At 43.1% G+C, this 19,766-nt stretch overlaps 1 protein-coding gene across 12 annotated transcripts in view; it reads left to right on the forward strand.

Moving 5' to 3' along the window:
- Positions 1-19,766, forward strand: part of dennd4c (DENN/MADD domain containing 4C) — a 190,329-nt gene that overhangs the window by 82,698 nt on the left and 87,865 nt on the right. The window contains exon 1 of one of the 12 annotated variants that reach the window (XM_069926564.1): positions 7,280-7,429. The exons of the other annotated variants lie outside the window; for them this stretch is intronic. Coding sequence (XP_069782665.1) covers positions 7,374-7,429 — 56 coding nt within the window. The 5' untranslated portion in view covers positions 7,280-7,373. Of the gene's footprint in view, positions 1-7,279; positions 7,430-19,766 lie in introns of those variants that run through there. 12 annotated transcript variants of the gene reach the window in all.

Genomic DNA, 19,766 nt, shown 5'->3' on the forward strand with positions numbered 1-19,766 from the left:
ATGTTAGTCGGAGAATGCATTCTGCCGTTATCAGCAAAATGGTGATTTTTTATACCCTTGGATACGTGCTTAGAACATCATCATATCATTACTTGTCCAATGACTAAAACTGTTGCTATCCTTTCCCTGCTAGCTTCCTGCCTCTCAATCCATCAATGTCTCTCTTATCTTGTAAGTACAAGGATGCATTTACATCTTGTTACAGCCCTGTACAGGGTAACTCCTTACACATTCCCATCTCATGATGTTTTACCTTACACCAGGGTGGCTGGTAGTGTGAGCAGGATGGTGTCTGGCAGAGAAGGGGTGTAGGTCTGGGGTGGGTTCTTCGGGAGTGGGGCCTTCTGGAGAGGTGGAGAGAGGGTGTTAGCACCCAGGAGATCCTGGATGGGCCAGGGTGAGAGGGCTGGGTCCCTGCTGGTGCCAGATCCCTGGTCGAGATGGTGTCCTCATGTCCATTGGGGTACCTGATGCAGGCATAATTTGGGTTTGAATGGAGGAGGTGCACCTGCTCGACTAGGGGGGGTCAGATTTGTGGGTCCTCATGTGTTTGCGGAGGAGTACTGGTCTCGGAGACATCAGCCACGCTGGCAGGGAGATGCCATTCGCCGATTTCCTAGGAAAGGAGAAAAGGCGTTTATGAGGGATCTGATTGGTAGCCTTGCAGAGGAGTGACCGTATGGTGTGGAGTGTCTCAGGGAGGGCCTCTTGCCAATAGTTGATGGACCAGCCTTTTGACCTCTGGGTCAGGAGGACTGCCTTCCAGATTAGTCCGTTTTCACACTCCACCTGCCCATTGCCCCTGGGGTTGTAGCTAGTCATGCAACTAGCCGCGATGCCTCGCACTATCAGGTACTGGTGCAGCTCCTCACTCATGAAGTTGGACCTCTGGTCGCTGTGGATGAATGCTGGGTATCTGAACATGGTGAAGATCTGTGCCAGCGCCTTGATGGTGGAGGTGTTAGGGCAAGGAATGGAAAGTGGGAAGAAATAAACGTTCTTATTCGTGGAAGGCAGTGGCTCCTTTAAGATGACACTGAGTCACACAAAGGGCCGAGTGGCCTTCACTACATGGGCCTGTGGCAGGCGGAAGAAGCGTGTTTGCACTCTCCACAGACCTTGCAGGACTCATTCAAGGTCCAGATTTCTTGGGCGATGAAGTGGAGGTTCTGGGACTTAATGAAGTGGTACAGTCGCGTGACGCCCGGGTGGCAAAGGGTGTCGTGCAGGGCCTGAAGCTGTTCAGACTGCACACTGTTGCAGGTCTGGGACAGGACATTGGGGGAGTCGTTGAGCTTCCCCAGCCTATTCTGGATGTCGTAGCTGAAAGTGGCCAGCTCGATTCTCCAACGCAAGATCTTGTCATCTTTGATCTTGCCTCTGTGGGTGGTGCTGATCAGTGAGAAGGTAATGCTGTTAGAGACGGACTGCTTCATAGATCGCCTGGGCCTCCTTTACGATGGCGAGTGTCTGAGCTGTGAACAGTGGAGGGTCCTGGAGAAAAAGGCCATGGGTCTGCCCCTTTGATTGAGGGTGGCAGCGAGGGCAACATCAGAGAAGGCAATCCACCTGGAATGGGGTGTTCTCATCCTTGGCATGCATCATGGCATTGACGATGTCCTGTCTGATGCAGGCAAAAGCCACTTGCACCTTGGCAGGGAGGGGAAAGGTGGTGGCATGGGCTGGTGGGCAGACCTTGTCTGAGAAGTGGGGGATCCACTGGGAGTAGTAAGAGAAGAGCCCCAGGTACCTGCAGAGGGCCTTGAGCGTGTGGGGGAGGGGCAGTTCTATTAGAGGGCGCATGCATTCAGGGTCGGGACCAATTACACCATGTTCCACGATGCACCCCAGGATGGCGAGGCAAGTGATGCTGAATGTGTACTTCTCCCTGTTGTAAGTGAGGTTAAATGCCTGAGCCGTCTGGAGAAATCTCTCCAGTTTGGCATCATGGTCCGGCTGATCGTGGTTGCAGATGGTGACATTGTCCAGGTACGGAAGATCACTCTTAGTTGGGCCAGTCTACCATGTGGTCCATCTCCCATTGAAACACGGAGTCTCCATTTGTAACCCCAAAGGGAATGTGTTGGAAATGGTAGAGGTGCCCGTCTGCATCAAACTCAGTACAAGGTTTATCTTGGGCATGGATGGGGGGTCTAATGGTAGGCTGACTTCAGGTCAATCGTGGAGAAAACCCTGTACTGGGCTATCTCTTTGACCGTGTTGGCGATGCGGGGCAGTGGATAGGCATCTAGCTGGATGCACCAGTGGTGGTCTGGCTATAGACGATGACCATTCTTGGTTTGTTGCCCTTTTTATGACCCGGACCTGGGCTCTCTAGGGGCTTGTGCTGGGCTCTATAACTCCTTCCACCATAAGCCGTCTCATCTCTGCATTGATAAAGGACCTGTTGGCCACACAGTAACGTCTGCTCTTGGCAGTCTCGTGTTAGGTAGTTGAAGAGGGATGGAGGGGCTGCAGATGGACTGGGGGCGGTCGCTGGACTTTGTGCTGTTGGTGGTGAGTGGAGGGAGTAGGCCACCGAAGGCAAGGGTAAGGCTGTGGAGGTGATGGAAGTCTAGTCCCAGGATAACTGGGGCTCAGACCCTGGGTATGACCAGGAGCCCGAACCCTTGATATGTTTCCCATCTCCCCCCACTGTTAGTTTCACTGTGCAGCACCCTAATGCTGTGATGGAGTGGTCCTGGGCCGCGAAAGTGATAGCGAAGTTCGCTGGGTATACTTTGAGTTTCATCGTATGAGCCACATTCAGGTGCACAAAGCTCTTAGTACTACCGCTATCAAACAGACATTTTATTACCTTTCCATTGTCATCGAATGCCTGAGTCCATGGGGAATGTCCTCCATTAGCGTGGTGGATGCTAGGACCGCCTTGGGGTCAGAGTCGCTGCTCCCTGATAGTTGTGGCATGTAACGGCAAGTGGGTGCCCTTTGGAGCATGGGGTGCTGCAAGTGTGTGGTTTTGTAAACATGTGTGTTGACCACGTCATCCAGTTGGGCGAGTTGGGGTGGTCAGGGGTCAGCTGGCCTATGATGGCAGTGCCCAGGAGACGCACATGGTGTTGATGCAGTAGGGCGACTCAACTGGAAGTGACGTCATTGGTGCAGGCGGAAGGGATGTCATCGGTGTGGGTGGAAATTGAACAATGAAAGATGGAGGTGCCCATGGTGAGCACATGGCGGCAGCGTGGTTGGTTGTCCGGGCGAGAGATGACATTGTCAATGAGGGCAGAGTAATGGCGCTGCCTGCCATTCGCACGAGGGGGCATTCAGAGAGTCGGAAGGTGCTCCCGGTTGGTCGCGGAGGGCCACAGCGCTCCCGGTGGGTTTGGAGAGGCACGCTTTAGCAAAGTGACCTTTCTTGCTGTATCGGGAGCAATGCAGGTTCCTCGCAGGGCAATTCTTTCAGGAGCGCCTGACTGACCCACAGTACTTGCAATGGCAGACTGCACTGGCGGTGGCTATCTTCTCTTCCACGAGGGGCCCCTAAGCGACTGCTGTCGTTGGCATCGGCTAGGCCCGAGGTTGGGGGAGGCGAGCATAGAGCTGCAGCTTCGAGGGAGAGGACCATCTCCCTGATCCTTTTTTTTTTGAAATTTTTATTTAATATTTTCAAATTTCATTAAAAAAAATCAAATGCATATATAAAATAAACTATAAACTACTTCCCCTCCTGCCTTACTAACACAAAAAAATCCCAATCCCCCTTCCCCCCCCCAGCGCGTTATAAAAAAAGTATTGAATGTTCCCTGATTGGTGTGCCAACTTTACAACATTTATTTTATTTCTATAGACATATATTTCAAATATAAACCCCACATATCAATAAAAAATGATAGTTATTCCTTACATTATATGTTATTTTTTCTATGCATTATGCCATCTACGCAAGCTTAATTTTACTTCGTTCTTCCAAGTAACAGCTATACAATTTCACGCTACTGCTAACCCTAATCTTAAGGAGGCTAAATACGATTTAGGCATTTGTGAATCTACAAATGGAACATAAATATAACCCAATAAGCACAACTTAGGATCCAGTCGAATATCCATTTTGAACAAATCTCTCAAAAATTTTATTACATCCTCAAAAAATAATTAATTTTCTTACAAGACCAAACTGAATGTACACAAGTACCTTTCTGCTCTCTACATCTAAAGCATAAATCTGTTAAACTAAATCTATATCTTTTTAATTTCTCAGGGGTTAAATATAATTGATGTAAAAAATTATAATTAACCTGTGGTGTTTGCAGGAGCTGAAGGAAATCACTGCTACCACACCAATGGTCATTAACGACTATTTTTATTCAAATTCAGCCTGTCCCTTTAAGGGCAGCATGAGCTCAGTCACCTGGTACATTGTGACATCATAATCACTGCCCAGGGCGCACGCTGGAAGGGATGCTGGAGTCAGAGAGAAACTTCTAACTACGCCATTTCCCCATGGCTGCCCCGCCACGTGGTGACACAAGCGGGGCCTGTTCATCATGAGGATGTGCGCCACCACACAACCCCCTCCCAGAACCAGCTGTACATCCTGTCGCTTGGGCGCGGCCGTCTGCACCAGCTGTGATAAGTCTAAATGAGCAGCTATGAAGCGGTCCACAGTAAACAGTTCTTCCCTGCCCCCAACATCTAAAGTAAAAGTCCCACCCGACCACAAGAGAACCTTGTATGGCCCTTCGTATGGGCACTGCAGCAGGGCCCTCTGTGGTCCTCTCCGATTGAACTCAAATTGTGCCACATCCAGATCTTTCAGTCGATGGGATGGACAGGTGCCGTGGTGTGATGTCTCTGCTGATGCCTCTCAGACCGGGATGGCTTCCGGCCACCTGGTTGCTCTGTCCATTATGGTAAACAGGTACCGCAACTCCCTGGACACTGGCAAGGGGCCCACAACATCCACGTGGATATGGTGGAACCTCCGCGTTACCGAGTTAAAGTGTTCAACAGGGGCCTGCGTGTGCCTGTGGTCTTTAGATGTCGGGTACCTTCTGCAGTTGTGGGTTAGTGCTGCCACCTCCTTCTTGAGGCCATGCCAGACAAATCGCTCCGCCACCATATGCACGGTAGTCTTTACTGAGGGGTGGGCGAGATTGTGGATAGAGCTGACGACCCTAGACCTTCATTCCTGTGGGATTACTGGGCATGGTGAGCCGGTGGAGGTGTCGCAGAGCAGCGGCTGGGTGGAGTCAGGAAGCTGGATATCCTTCAAATGGAGACCTGAGATGGCAGTCCGGAGAGCTTGAGCTTTGGCATCGTGCTGCTGGGCCTGCTTTAGTTGCGTGTAGTTGAGGCTGGGAGCTAGCATGCTGATGGCCAGGCGGGAGAACACATCCGCGATTACATTGTCCCTGCCCGCCCGGTGCCAGATGTCTGTAATGAATTCGGAGATGAGGACAGGTGGCGCTGTTGCCTGGCCGACCATGGGTCCTTGGCCATAGCCAGTGCTTGGGTGAGGGGCTTGTGATCGGTACAAACGGTGAAAATTCTGCCCTCTGTATTGGAAGTGGCGGAAGGCCAGGTACAACGCCAGGAGTTCCCGGTCAAACATACTGTATTTAAGCTCCGGCGGCCACAACTACTTACTGATAAAGGCCAACGGGCGCCACTCCCCATCCAGCCGCTGTGCCAGTACTCCCCTGACTGCCGTGGCGGAAGCGTCAACCGAGAGCGATGTGTGTGCTTCTGGGCGCACCAACAAAGTTGCCTCTCCGAGGGCCTGTTTCATCGCAACGAAGGCCTCGTCCGCCTCCTCTGACCAGGCCAGGGTTTTCTCTTTTATCGTGATCAGTGCGAAAAGAGGGAGCATGATGCAGGAGGCATTGGGAATGAATCTAGGGTAAAAATTTACCATTCCCACAAATTCCTTCAGGCCCTTGAGGGAGGAAGGTTTTGGAAAACGCTGGAAGGCTGTCACTTTCTCCGGTCCCGGAGCTGTCCCAGACACTGGGATACTTTGCCCCAGGAATTGCAATGTCTGTTTCCCAAACTGGCATTTGGCCTTGTTGACCATGAGGCTGAATTCTGCCAGCCGGGCTAACAGTTCAAATCCATACCCACTGCGCCCATGAGGTGCTGGAACGTCTGGGCCGCATTTTTCAAGCCTAACGGCATCCGGAGGAATTCGAATAAGCCGAAAAGGGTGATATTGGCAGTCTTTCCAACGTCATCAGGGTTGACCGGGATCTGGTAGTATCTGTGCACCAGATCAACTTTTGAAAAGACCCGCGCATCGTGAAGGTTGGCTGAAAATTCCTGGATATGGGGGACCAGGTACCTGTCTGGAGTTGTGGCGTCATTTAGACATCTGTAATCTCTGCAGGGCCTCCAACCCCCTGATGACTTCAGGACCATGTGCAGTGGCGCCGCCCAAGCGCTGTCTGACCGCCGAGTGATGCCCAACTCCTGGAGCCTGGAGAATTCCTCCTTTGCTTGTTTTAGCTTCTCCTATGACAGTCATCTAGCTCTGGAGTGCAGCGGGAGGCCTTTTGTGGAGATGTAATGGAAAACTCCATGGCGGGGGTAGGTGATGTCAAAGCGTGGCTCCAGGATGACAGGGAACTCACTGAGGATCTCGGTGAACTCGTCTGTGGCAGTGGCTACCGTAGCGATTTTAGGTCTGTTGTCCTCCGCCGTGCCCAGCTGCACTGAGCAAAAGGTGTGGACCTTGAGCAGCCTTCTGTACCTCACATCCACCAGCAGACCGTGAGCCCTTAGGAAGTCAGCCCCTAACAGCGCGGTGCCCACCAAGGCCAGGAAGAATCTGCAAGTGAACTTTTCATCCCCGATCTGTATCTGTGCCATATGGGTGCCATAAATCTTGATTGCGGAACCATTGGCAGCCTGCAGGGTTGGTCCGGGTTTGAGTTTCCAGTGCTGTGGGGGGAGGGCACTCAGCTCGTCCCCTTTGTCCACCAGGATCCGGCGGCCTGTGGACTTGTCAGTGATGTTATGGAGGCTGTTCACGTGGCGAACCGTGGCAGCCATCAACGGTGATTGGCCTGGCCGTTCCCCTGGAAGTCACAGGGCTGGCTGGAAGTCGCAGGGCTGATGGCACTTGCGAGTTTTCACTCCCCAATGCTGGTGATAAAAGCACCATGTTGACTGGGTTTCTTCCGGCTTGTGCTTGGCGGTATCCTACGGATGGCGGGGCCCTGGCTTGGAGATTTGGCTGAGGGCTGCCTCGTTCTCCTGCTTTGCGCGCTAGAGGGCATCTGCGGAGGTCGGAAAAGTCCTCTTTGGACAGATGGAGCCGGATGTGTTTGGCGGAAGAGGAAACACAGTTCATGATCCTCTGCCAGGGCCTGCATTTCGTCCTTGATCGCTGAGGGGCTGTTTTCCCCCAACCCATGCAGGTGCAAGAGCCTGGAAGCACGCTACTGGGGAGTGACCTCATTCAACAATGGTAAATTCAAACTAGATAAAAATAAATAAATTTGTTCCATTTCTTGATCACCCTCTGACGTATATAAATTTTTATAAAACAAAAAAAATTCATCATTAATATCTTCTCGCTTATAAGTAATCTCTCTGTTCTTCCTAATAGCATTAATTGTCCTAGATATTTGCTCAGTTTTAAGTTGCCATACCAAAACTTTATGCACTCTTTCTCCAAACTCATAATAATGTTGTTTAGACCTCAAAATCATTTTTTCATATTTATATGTTTGTAAATTATTATAACGTAATTTCAGTTTAGATAATTGTATCTTATCATCCTCAGTACAATTTTTTTGTAATTTTTTCTCCAAGCTTTCAATTTCCTTTTCCAAATTTAAACTTTCTTATAAATACTGTTTTTTTTAATCTTTGCTGTGTAACTGATAATTTGTCCCCTCAAATATGCTTTTAAGACATCCCACAAAATAAATTTACTCTCAACTGAATTATTATTCATTTGTAAATAAAAAATAATTTGGTCTCTCACATACTTAATAAAATCTGGTCTCTTCAATAACATTTAATTAAACCTCCAATGATAAGCTGTCTCAGTTACTTCAGTACCTAAACATTTAACTAGCAATAGTGAATGACCTACTTTTTTATTCTGCAAAATTAAATCTACATTGTAAATGCATAGAAATAAAAAAAATTTTCTAGAGAAAGAATTATGTTGAGCTGAATAGAAGTTCTCAGTTGGATTCAACTTCCTCCAAATTTCCACTAAATTAAAACCTTTCATCATCTCAAGCAGTCTTTTTGCCATTTTAGTTCTTTTAACTATTTTGGGAGATTTATCCAACAAAGGATCCAAACAACAATTAAAATCTCCTCCTACCAATATATTGCCATTTGACTGATTTAAATTTAAAAATGCATCCGAAATAAATGGTTAATCATCTTCATTTGGTGCATAAACATTAATTAATGTCCAACTTTCAGAAAAAATCTTACAATTAACTAATAACATTCTTCCAGCATTGGCAGAAAAAGAATCCAAAGTAAAAGATATTTTTTTATTTACCAGAATCACCATCCCTCTAGCTTTAGAATTGTATGAGGAAGAAATTACATGTCCTACCCAGTCCCTTTTCAATTTCAAATGTTCTTTTTCTGTCAAATGAGTTTCCTGCAAGAATGCAATATCTACTTTTAACTTCTTAATATAATCTAAAACACATTTCCCTTTTTATTGGATGATTTAAACCCTTAACATTAAAAGTTGCAAAGTTTAAACTATTCATTACTACTTACACAGTGGCACCCAATCTTTCACAATTGGCTCAAAAGAAGCCCCCCTTAACCAACTACAAAAAAACCCCCAAAAAAAGCAACCCCCAAACCTCCCCCAACTGCAAAGCAGTAACCCCTCTTATTAATCGGGTGCAGTTAATACCAACAGTGGCTGATGACTTTGGATTTAGCTGGGATATCATCTTCTCCCCAGACAGAGAGCAGAAAAGCCCCTCAGGCACTAGATAGTTCCGGAAGCTTTTCTTGCAAATCCATCAGATGTTCAGCTTCCAACTGTTTTTCAACTTTCCCATTTCCAGTTTTGTTCAAGACCACCAACGGTTTCGAGGAAAAATCCTGTATCAACTTAGAATCTGGTAAAGGGTTAGCAAAGGTCAATGCAGCCTATAGATTTTCAAAAAATTGAGATTGATACTGCCCATAAAATAATTTCAAAATTGCTGGGTATCTAAAAGTAGATTTATACCCTTTCTTCCATAAAACTGCTTTAGATGTATTAAACTCCTTCCATCTCATAACAACCGCCTGACTCAAATCTGCTTGAAAAACTTAACTATTTTGAATGACCAGCACGTAAAATCATCTCACGATCTTAATATCTCAAACACTTCACCAAAACTGGCCGAGGTGGTTGACCCGGTAATGGTTTTTTCCTTAATGCATGATGCGCCCTCTCTATTTCCAAACCCTCTGGAAAATATTCTCGACCAAATATTTCAACAATCCAATCCTTAAAAAATTTTGTAGGATTTGTTCCCTCAAAACCCTCTGGCAACCCCACTATTTTTATATTATTTAGACGACTCTGATTTTCTAATGAATTCATCTTCTGTAAAAAAATTATTCTTCTCAATTTCCCATCCAGCCACTGCTCCTTCAACTTGATCCACCCTGTCTTCTACATTTTTAATTTTGTTTTCAACCTTATCCACTGCTGTCAGACATTTATAAACATCCACCTTCATAGAAGCAATCTCACCAGACATATCAGTAATTTTAAGTCTAATATCAGCAAGTTATTGATCAACATTTTGAAAACTGGTGGACACATAATCCATCAAACTTTCATACTGCTTATTTATTGTTTCTAACATTACCATCAGACCAGAAGCAGGTGTAGGGATTTTTGTACTGGGAGATTAATAAGGTGAAGGTAATTTCTTTTTTTAAAAATTTTTTATTTTTCACACCATAAATCACATTAACCATGGTACACACTTTTTCCTTTTCACACATATACAGTACCATTTTCTCCCCCCCTCCCTCCTCCCAACCCACCCTCCCCACCCCCCCTTCCCGTCCATTTAAGGTATACAATCTAGGATACATTTAACCAGTCAGACAATGTTGTCACTCAACAAAAATACACCAGAAATTCTACTGAGTCCATTCTTTTCATTTCCTTCTCCTTCCATCAACTTAGGTAATGATTGTCCCCGGTAGGTTTTCGCTATTGTATTTAATGTAAGGCTCCCATATTTGTTCGAATATTTCAATATTATTTCTTAAACTATATGTTATTTTTTCCAATGGAATACATTTATTCATTTCTATATACCATTGTTGTATTTTCAAATTATCTTCCGATTTCCAGGTTGACATAATACATTTTTTTGCTACGGCTAGAGCTATCTTAACAAATCTTTTTTGTGCACCATCTAAATCAATTCCAAATTCTTTGTTTTTTATGTTACTGAGGAGGAAGATCTCTGGATTTTTTGGTATATTGTTTTCTGTAATTTTATTTAATATCTAGTTTAGATCTTCCCAAAATTTTTCTACTTTCTCACATGTCCAGATTGCATGAATTGTTGTTCCCATTTCTTTTTTACATCGAAAACATCTATCAGATACTGTTGGGTCCCATTTATTTAACTTTTGAGGTGTAATGTATAGCCTGTGTATCCAGTTATATTGTATCGAACGTAACCTCGTATTTATTGTATTTCTCATCGTTCCAGAACATAACTTCTCCCATGTTTCCTTTTTTATCTTTATATTTAAATCTTGTTCCCATTTTTGTTTAGTTTTACCATTTGTTTCCTCATTCTCCTTTTCTTGCAGTTTAATATACATATTTGTTATAAATCTTTTGATTATCATTGTATCTGTAATCACATATTCAAAGTTACTTGCCTCTGGCAAACTCAAACTGCTTCCTAATTTATCCTTCAAGTAGGATCTCAATTGGTAATATGCCAGCGCTGTATCTTGAGTTATATTGAACTTTCATTTGTTCAAAGGATAAGAATCTATTTCCTGAAATACAATTTTCTATTCTTTGAATCCCTTTTTTTTCCCATTCTCTAAAGGAAAGGTTATCTATTGTAAAAGGGAGTAACTTGTTTTGCGTCAATATTAGTTTTGGTAATTGATAATTTGTTTTATTTCTTTCTACATGAATCTTCTTCCAAATATTGAGGAGATGATGTAATACTGGAGAACTTCTATGTTGTACCAATTTTTCATCCCATTTATATAATATGTGTTCAGGTATCTTTTCCCCTATTTTATCTAATTCTAATCTCGTCCAATCTGGCTTTTCCCTTGTTTGATAAAAATCTGATAGGTATCTTAATTGTGCGGCTCTATAATAATTTTTAAAGTTTGGCAGTTGTAAGCCTCCTTGTTTATACCATTCTGTTAATTTATCTAGTGCTATCCTCGGTTTCCCCCCTCTCCATAAAAATTTCCTTATTATTTTCTTTAACTCTTTGAAGAATTTTTCTGTCAGTTGTATTGGCAATGCCTGAAATAAGTATAATATCCTTGGAAAAATGTTCATTTTAATACAGTTTATCCTTCCTATTAGTGTTAGTGGTAAATCTTTCCAATGCTTTAAATCGTCCTGTAATTTTTTCATTAGTGGATAATAATTGAGTTTATATAGTTGGCCGAGATTTTTGTTTATTTGTACACCAAGGTATCTTATTGCTTGCATTTGCCATCTAAATGGTGATTCCTTCTTAAATTTTGAGAAATCCGCATTATTCATAGGCATTGCTTCACTTTTATTTATGTTTATCTTGTAACCCGACACTTCTCCATATTCCTTCAATTTCTTATATAATTCTTTTATTGATAGTTCTGATTCTGTTAAGTACACTACTCTTTGCAGATGATGCCGCTTTAGTTGCCCATTCAGAGCCAGCTCTTCAGCGCTTGACGTCCTGCTTTGCGGAAACTGCCAAAATGTTTGGCCTGGAAGTCAGCCTGAAGAAAACTGAGGTCCTCCATCAGCCAGCTCCCCACCATGACTACCAGCCCCCCCACATCTCCATCGGGCACACAAAACTCAAAACAGTCAACCAGTTTACCTATCTTGGCTGCACCATTTCATCAGATGCAAGGATCGACAATGAGATAGACAACAGACTCGCCAAGGCAAATAGCGCCTTTGGAAGACTACACAAAAGAGTCTGGAAAAACAACCAACTGAAAAACCTCACAAAGATAAGCGTATACAGAGCCGTTGTCATACCCACACTCCTGTTCGGCTCCGAATCATGGGTCATCTACCGGCACCACCTACGGCTCCTAGAACGCTTCCACCAGCGTTGTCTCCGCTCCATCCTCAACATCCATTGGAGCGCTTACACCCCTAACGTTGAAGTACTCGAGATGGCAGAGGTCGACAGCATCGAGTCCACGCTGCTGAAGATCCAGCTGCGCTGGATGGGTCACGTCTCCAGAATGGAGGACCATCGCCTTCCCAAGATCGTGTTATATGGCGAGCTCTCCACTGGCCACCGTGACAGAGGTGCACCAAAGAAAAGGTACAAGGACTGCCTAAAGAAATCTCTTGGTGCCTGCCACATTGACCACCGCCAGTGGGCTGATAACGCCTCAAACCGTGCATCTTGGCGCCTCACAGTTTGGCGGGCAGCAACCTCCTTTGAAGAAGACCGCAGAGCCCACCTCACTGACAAAAGGCAAAGGAGGAAAAACCCAACACCCAACCCCAACCAACCAATTTTCCCTTGCAACCGCTGCAATCGTGTCTGCCTGTCCCACATCGGACTTGTCAGCCACAAACGAGCCTGCAGCTGACGTGGACTTTTTACTCCCTCCATAAATCTTCGTCCGCGAAGCCAAGCCAAAGAGAAGTACACTATAACATCATCTGCAAATAAACTGATTTTATATTCCTTGTCTTTTATTTTTATTCCTTTTCTATTATTATCTATTCTTATCAGTTCTGCTATTGGTTCTATAGCTAACGCAAACAATAAAGGTGATAGTGGGCATCCCTGCCGTGTTGACCTGCTTAACTTAAATTGCTTTGATACATGTCCATTTACTGTCACTTTCGCTAACGGTCCCTTATATAATGCTTTAATCCAATTAATATACTTCTCCGGTAAACTGAATTTTTGCAATACTTTGAACAAATAATTCCATTCTACTCTGTCAAAGGCCTTCTCTGCGTCTAAAGCAACTGCTACTGTAGGTTCTTTATTTCCTTCTACTGCATGAATTAAGTTAATAAATTTACAAATATTGTCTGTTGTGCGTCTTTTTTTGATAAATCCAGTTTGGTCTAAATTTACCATTTTCGGTACATGCTCTGCTAATCTGTTTGCTAATAGTTTAGCTATTATCTTATAATCTGTGTTAAGTAAGGATATTGGTCTATATGACGCTGGTGAGAGTGGATCTTTCCCTTGCTTTAGTATTACTGTATTTATTGCTGTTTTACATGAATCTGGTAAGCTTTGTGTTTCATCAATCTGGTTGATTACTTCCAGGAGGGGCGGAATTAATAAGTCTTTAAATGTTTTGTAGAATTCTATTGGGAATCCATCCTCTCCTGGTGTCTTATTATTTGGTAATTTTTTTATTATCTCTTGTATTTCTACTATTCCAAATGGCTCTGTTAATTTATTTTGTTCCTCTATTTGTAGTTTTGGTAGTTCAATTTTAGTCAGAAGTTCATCTATTTTCCCTTCTTTCCCTTCGTTTTCAGTTCGGTATAATTGTTCATAGAATTCTCTAAAGTTTTCCTTGATTTCTTTTGGATTATATGTAATTTGTTTGTCTTTTTTCCTTGATGCCAATACCATTTTCTTAGCTTGTTCTGTCTTAAGCTGCCATGCTAGGATTTTGTGCGTTTTTTCACTGTTCATAATATTTCTGTTTTGTCTTCATTATATTTTTCTCCACCTTATATGTTTGTAGTGTTTCATATTTTATTTTTTTATCCGCCAATTCTCTTCTTTTAGTAATATCTTCCTTCATTACTAATTCTTTTTCTATATTTACTATTTCCCTTTCCAACTGCTCTGTTTCCTGATTATAGTCCTTCTTCATCTTGGTTACATAACTTATTATTTGCCCTCTAATGAATGCTTTCATTGCATCCCATAGTATAAACTTATCTTCCACTGATTCCGTATTTATTTCAAAATACATTTTAATTTGTTTTTCAATAAATTCTCTAAAATCCTGCCTTTTAAGCAACATGGGGTTTAATCTGCATCTATACATTCTTGGAGGGATGTCCTCTAACTTTACTGTCAATATTAAGGGTGAATGGTCCGATAGTATTCTAGCTTTATATTCTGTTTTTTTTACTCTATCTTGCATACGAGCTGATAACAAAAATAGGTCTATTCTTGAATATGTTTTATGTCTAGCCGAGTAATATGAATATTCCTTTTCCTTTGGGTGTTGTTTCCTCCATATATCCAAAAATTGCATTAATTCCATCGATTTAATTATAAATTTGGTTACTTTGTTCTTTCTGTTAATTTTTTTCCCAGTTTTGTCCATATTTGAATCCAAATTCATGTTGAAATCCCCTCCTATTAATATGTTCCCTTGCGTATCTGCTATCTTCAAAAAGATATCTTGCATGAACTTTTGATCTTCTTCGTTAGGTGAATATACATTGAGTAGATTCCAAAACTCCGAATATATCTGACATTTTATCATTACATATCTCCCTGCTGGATCTATTATTTCCTCTTCTATTTTAAATGGCACATTTTTACTAATTAATATAGCTACTCCTCTTGCTTTTGAATTATACGATGCTGCTGTTACGTGTCCTACCCAATCTCTCTTTAATTTCTTATGTTCCAATTCAGTTAAATGTGTTTCTTGCACAAATGCTATATCAATTTTTTCTTTTTTCAGTAAATTTAGCAGTTTCTTCCTTTTAATTTGGTTATGTATTCCATTAATATTTAAAGTCATATAGTTCAACGTAGCCATTTTATACTTTGTTTATCTTCCCTTTCCGTTTCTCCATCATTACTTTTCCTTCTTATCCATTTCTGTTTTTTTGTTTTGAATCCTTTATAAGACAACATTCCTAAAACATCAAACATTTTCCTTATTCTCCTATTTAAAACTTCTTTAGCCTCAATCCCCCCTTCCCCTCCTGAGTTGTCCTTTATCCCTTGTCAGACAACCACATCTCCCCTCTCCATTTGGATTTGCGAATTCACTCGCAAGCGTCAGCTGATTTTGCAGTGACCGTAATACCCCCCCCACCCAGCCCCCCCCAGAAAAGATTTCGCTTTTCATATGTGACAAAGGTCACTCTTTTAATTCCCTCCTTATTCCCTCTATTCCTTTTCCTTCCCTTATTAATTCTTGTCTATACTATCTATATTTCCCTCTAAATACGGATGCATTCATGTATGCACATTATACATATACACACATATACCTCTTTACCCACATACATATAAATCGTGGTCATTTTTACTCTTATTACATGTCTTCATCTCTCTGTTTGTTTTGTAGTTGTTCAGCAAATTTCCTTGCTTCCTCTGGATCCGAGAATAGTTTTTATTTTCTATAAGATCGTTTTCGATGTATTGAACTCTTTCCTCCTCTTCAGGAGCTCAAAACTTATGTCTTTTTAGTTTGCAGTCTTTTGTACTCTCGTTACACGTCTTCATCTCTGTCTATTTTGTAATTGTTCTGCAAATTTTCGTGCTTCCTCTGGATCCGAGAATAGTCTGTTTTGTTGTCCTGGAATAAATATTTTCAATACCGCTGGATGCTTTAGTATAAATTTATACCCTTTCTTCCATAAAATCGCCTTTGCTGTATTGAACTCCTTTCTCTTCTTCAGGAGTTCAAAACTTATATCTGGATAAATGAAGATTTTTTGCCCTTTGTAATCCAGTGGCTTATTGTCCTCTCTTACTTTTTCCATTGTTTTCTCCAGTACCTTTTCTCTTGTAGTCTATCTTAGGAATTTTACTAAAACAGATCTTGGCTTTTGTTGTGATTGTGGTTTAAAGGCCAATGCTCTATGTGCCCTTTCTATTTCCATTTCTTGCTGTAGTTCTGGACATCCTAGGATCCTAGGGATCCAATCTTTTATAAACTCTCTCATATTCTTGCCTTCTTCATCTTCCTTAAGGCCCACTATCTTTATGTTATTTCTTCTGTTATAATTTTCCATTATATCTATTTTCTGAGCTAACAGTTCTTGTGTCTCTTTAACTTTTTTATTAGATTCCTCTAATTTCTATTTTAAGTCCTCTACCTCCATTTCTACTGCTGCTTCTTGTTCTTGCACCTTGTCCATTCTTTTTCCCATTTCTGATAAGGTCATATCTATTTTATTCATTTTCTCTTCTGTATTGTTTATTCTTCTTCTTAAATCATCAAATTCCTGCGCTTGCCATTCTTTAAATGACTCCATGTATTCTTTAATAAGAGAAAGTAAATACTTTATCTTGCCTTTCCTTTCTTCTTCTATTTCACTGTACTCTTCCTCTTCCTCTTCTTCTTCCTCTGGGTTGGCCATCTGTTGTTTCTTTGTTGCCCTTTTCTTCTTTCTTGTTTTCGTTGTCTTCTGTGTTCTCCTCTTGCTGCAGGTGTTCTGCAGCTGTCGTTGCCGGCTGTGGAGATCGACTCCCCAGCTGGTCACCCCTCCCGTCGGTGTGTTTTTTTTTCATGCGCATCGCGCATGCGCGACTCCTCGTGCATGCGCAGTTGCGCACTTTTACTCGGCTCAGCGAGCCATTTTTGTAGTCCATATTCTACCGACCAGAGGGAGCGGGTTTCTCTCTCCACCGTGGGCCTCTTCGAACAGGTAAGGCCTTTTCCTTCATCTTCCGTTGTCTTCTCTTCCTCTCTTCTTACCGTTGGTTTCGACTTTTCTTTTTTCGTCGCCATCTTCTTTCCACCTTTATATTCACTTTACTTTGATTTTTATTTCTGTGCCTTTGTGTTTTGCTTTGTTTTTTCTGACTTTTCTGGAGAGGGCTGGAGTTCACCGTCCGACCACTACTCCATCACGTGACTCCCTCCAGGTGAAGGTAATTTCAAAGTTGTAGGGGTACCTTCTACTTTGGCTGCAGCTAATAAAAGTTAACTGATTTCCTCTTCCATTTCTTCCTGTGTTAAATTAACTTCTTTAACTTACCTAAGCTGGCTGTAGTTCTGCTTCCCACTCAACGACGAGCTGAATTCTTCAGCCTGACGTCGAGCAGCAGCCCCCGCGGCCCTCACTCGCACGAGGGTTTCACGCGTGCGCGCGCACTGCTGCACAGGTACTGGCAATGACTGTATAGCGCTGGTAAGTCGCTTCCATCACGTCGCTTGCGTGCTGCGTTAAAGACGCTGCCGCAGGTGACGCATCGCACCCTCCGACCACCCCATGCTGCCTGACGCACTTAGCGCAGCAGACTCACGCACATTGCGCACCTCACGAAGCGACATCAAGGATGGCATGGCGGAGCCATCTTGCGTCAATCCGCACGCAGAGGACGCCGTCACTACAGCCAGTCTCACTGATAGAGATCGTTGAGTCTTCTGCTCCATCTTCAGTTGATATCGGGGCTCCAAATTTTCGGTAATGCCAAGTTTTTTGGAATCTTCAAGCTCTCTAAAGTGCAGCTTTTTTGATTGTTAAACGTTACCTCTTTTAACCAGTTTTCTTCTCATATCATAAGCAGAATTTTCATAAAATTTTCAGACATATATTCAGACATTAAAATTGGGCTTTAAACTTTCCAGCTAAGGAGAGTTGAACTCCCACGTCTTCACCCTATGCCATCTTGCCATGATCCATGATCCTGGTAGGAGAAGCATTGTTCTCTTTCAACAGTCTCTGTTGAGTCGGCCTCGAAGGCGATCCTTGCACACAGGCATCTCTGGATGAGTTGCTCCACCCCCCCAGCAGTCACCCCTGCTTTGATTGTGCACGGGCGTGCTAGTTTTCACTGTGCCCCCAGGTAAACGTCTGGCGTCTCATCTGGCTGCTGTACCCTAATGAGTAGATACCAGGCGTAGAGCACGTTCATCAGGGCCGGTGCATGCCTTCCAGGTCAACCATCGCTGGTTCTAAATCCGTGCAGTCTCGGGTAGCATGGTAAGTGCGTGGACCCAGCTAGGTGTGAAGTACCATTAGTCTCTGGTTTGTGTTGATGACCTCAGTCTGTGTGTGGATGATCGCCTCGATCATCCACATGCTTCCAGATCTCGAAGTATGCTGGAGCGTCCGGGTGTTGAGGGTCGATATCTAGATGGTGAGGAAATTCTCCATGGCCCTTTTAAATTTTAAGCTAATTAAATTGTGAGTGTTGCCGTGCGAATGATTCTGACGCAAAGTACACAGACTGTACAACAGGTTTTAATTAGCTTAAATGTAGACTAGTCTTAGCTGGCTCCACGTGTGTCTGACTGTTCCCCCAAAGGGGGCAGCTCGAGTCTTTATATGGCCCAGTGATTGAGAGCCGGCAGGTGGGACCAGCCTCCCAGGTTGCCTACCTGCAGGTACAGTGGTTGCCCCCTGCAGTAGGCTGGTAGGAGTGCGGCCAGTATAGTGGTTGTATCACCACAGTTAATTTTACCCAGCAAACAGAATTTGTGTTGCAAATAAGGGCTGTATGAATAATGAAACCAGTGGACCTGTATGATTTGTAGAATTATAGCAGGGAATCCTGAAGGCCAATTTAACAGGTACTTAGAGTTCTCAAGCTAGAAAAACACCTGGGAGGCAAAATGGAATGTTAGACTTGCCTATATGTCAAAATTAGTAAGAATTGCTCAGTTTATAAGCTCAGAAATGCATAGAATAAAGAAACAAGCAATAAGTTGATGATGGATATTTTGGAAATCTTTGGGGTTGAGTTAGTTTCTCTTTGCATTGGAAGTTGTATGAAATTTCCACTATGATGTCTCTTATTTTTAATATACTGGACTGAAAGTAATAGTACATTGCATTTTGTAGAATTTAGATGAATGCAATAAAATCTTTTTGATATTTGATTGAAGTTTCCAAGGGAAAGTAGGTGGGGGGGGGGGGGGGGGAGGGGAAGAGAGCGGGTTTGTTGATAACATGATTGGTTCTGTTACAAGATCAAACCAGCAACCACAAACAAGGCACATCACACAGGGGTAAAGATGAACACTTTATTAACAAAAATTCACCTTCAAACTTTAATTCAAAATCCTCCCTTTTATAACAATGTCCACTGGTTACTATGCAAATTTCTATAACAACGTAAAACTAATAAATTCCCCAGTCTAAATATAACATATGTAATTAAAGTCTTGTTATATTTTCAACCAGCCCACAGAAAAACTTAGACACAAAACACACAAGACTCACAAAACTTCGATCTCAACTGAAGCAAAGATCATAATAAAATTCAGTTTGTTTGGTAAACTGAAGCCAACAGATCTTTGAGGGAGAGAGAGCACACAATTCGAAGTTGTCTTCCTGTGTTGCTTGCAGAGAGAGGAACAGCTGGCTTGGTCTGGATCCTTCTGGCTGCCTTCGGGATGTTCATCCTTTTTGAAATCCCAGCATTCTAAACTGTCCTCCAGACCATGACTCATGCTCTGGGCCTTCTTCCACTCCACAGCACCACCCAGTGGTGGTTTATCGTCCAAGTCCAGAAATTTTTAGACCATTTTCTGTACATGCTCAGTCTGTCCCCCACTCTCTCAGCAGTCCACCTTCACCTTGGCTCTGAAAGGCAAACTGTCACTTTCCAACACAAAACCACACAACACATAGGCCAATACACAACACAGAACTCTAACAGTTCTGACATGAGAAATTATCTGGTCTC

This window comes from Narcine bancroftii, chromosome 1 (genome assembly GCF_036971445.1).
Source record: "Narcine bancroftii isolate sNarBan1 chromosome 1, sNarBan1.hap1, whole genome shotgun sequence".
Lineage (NCBI taxonomy): Eukaryota > Metazoa > Chordata > Chondrichthyes > Torpediniformes > Narcinidae > Narcine > Narcine bancroftii.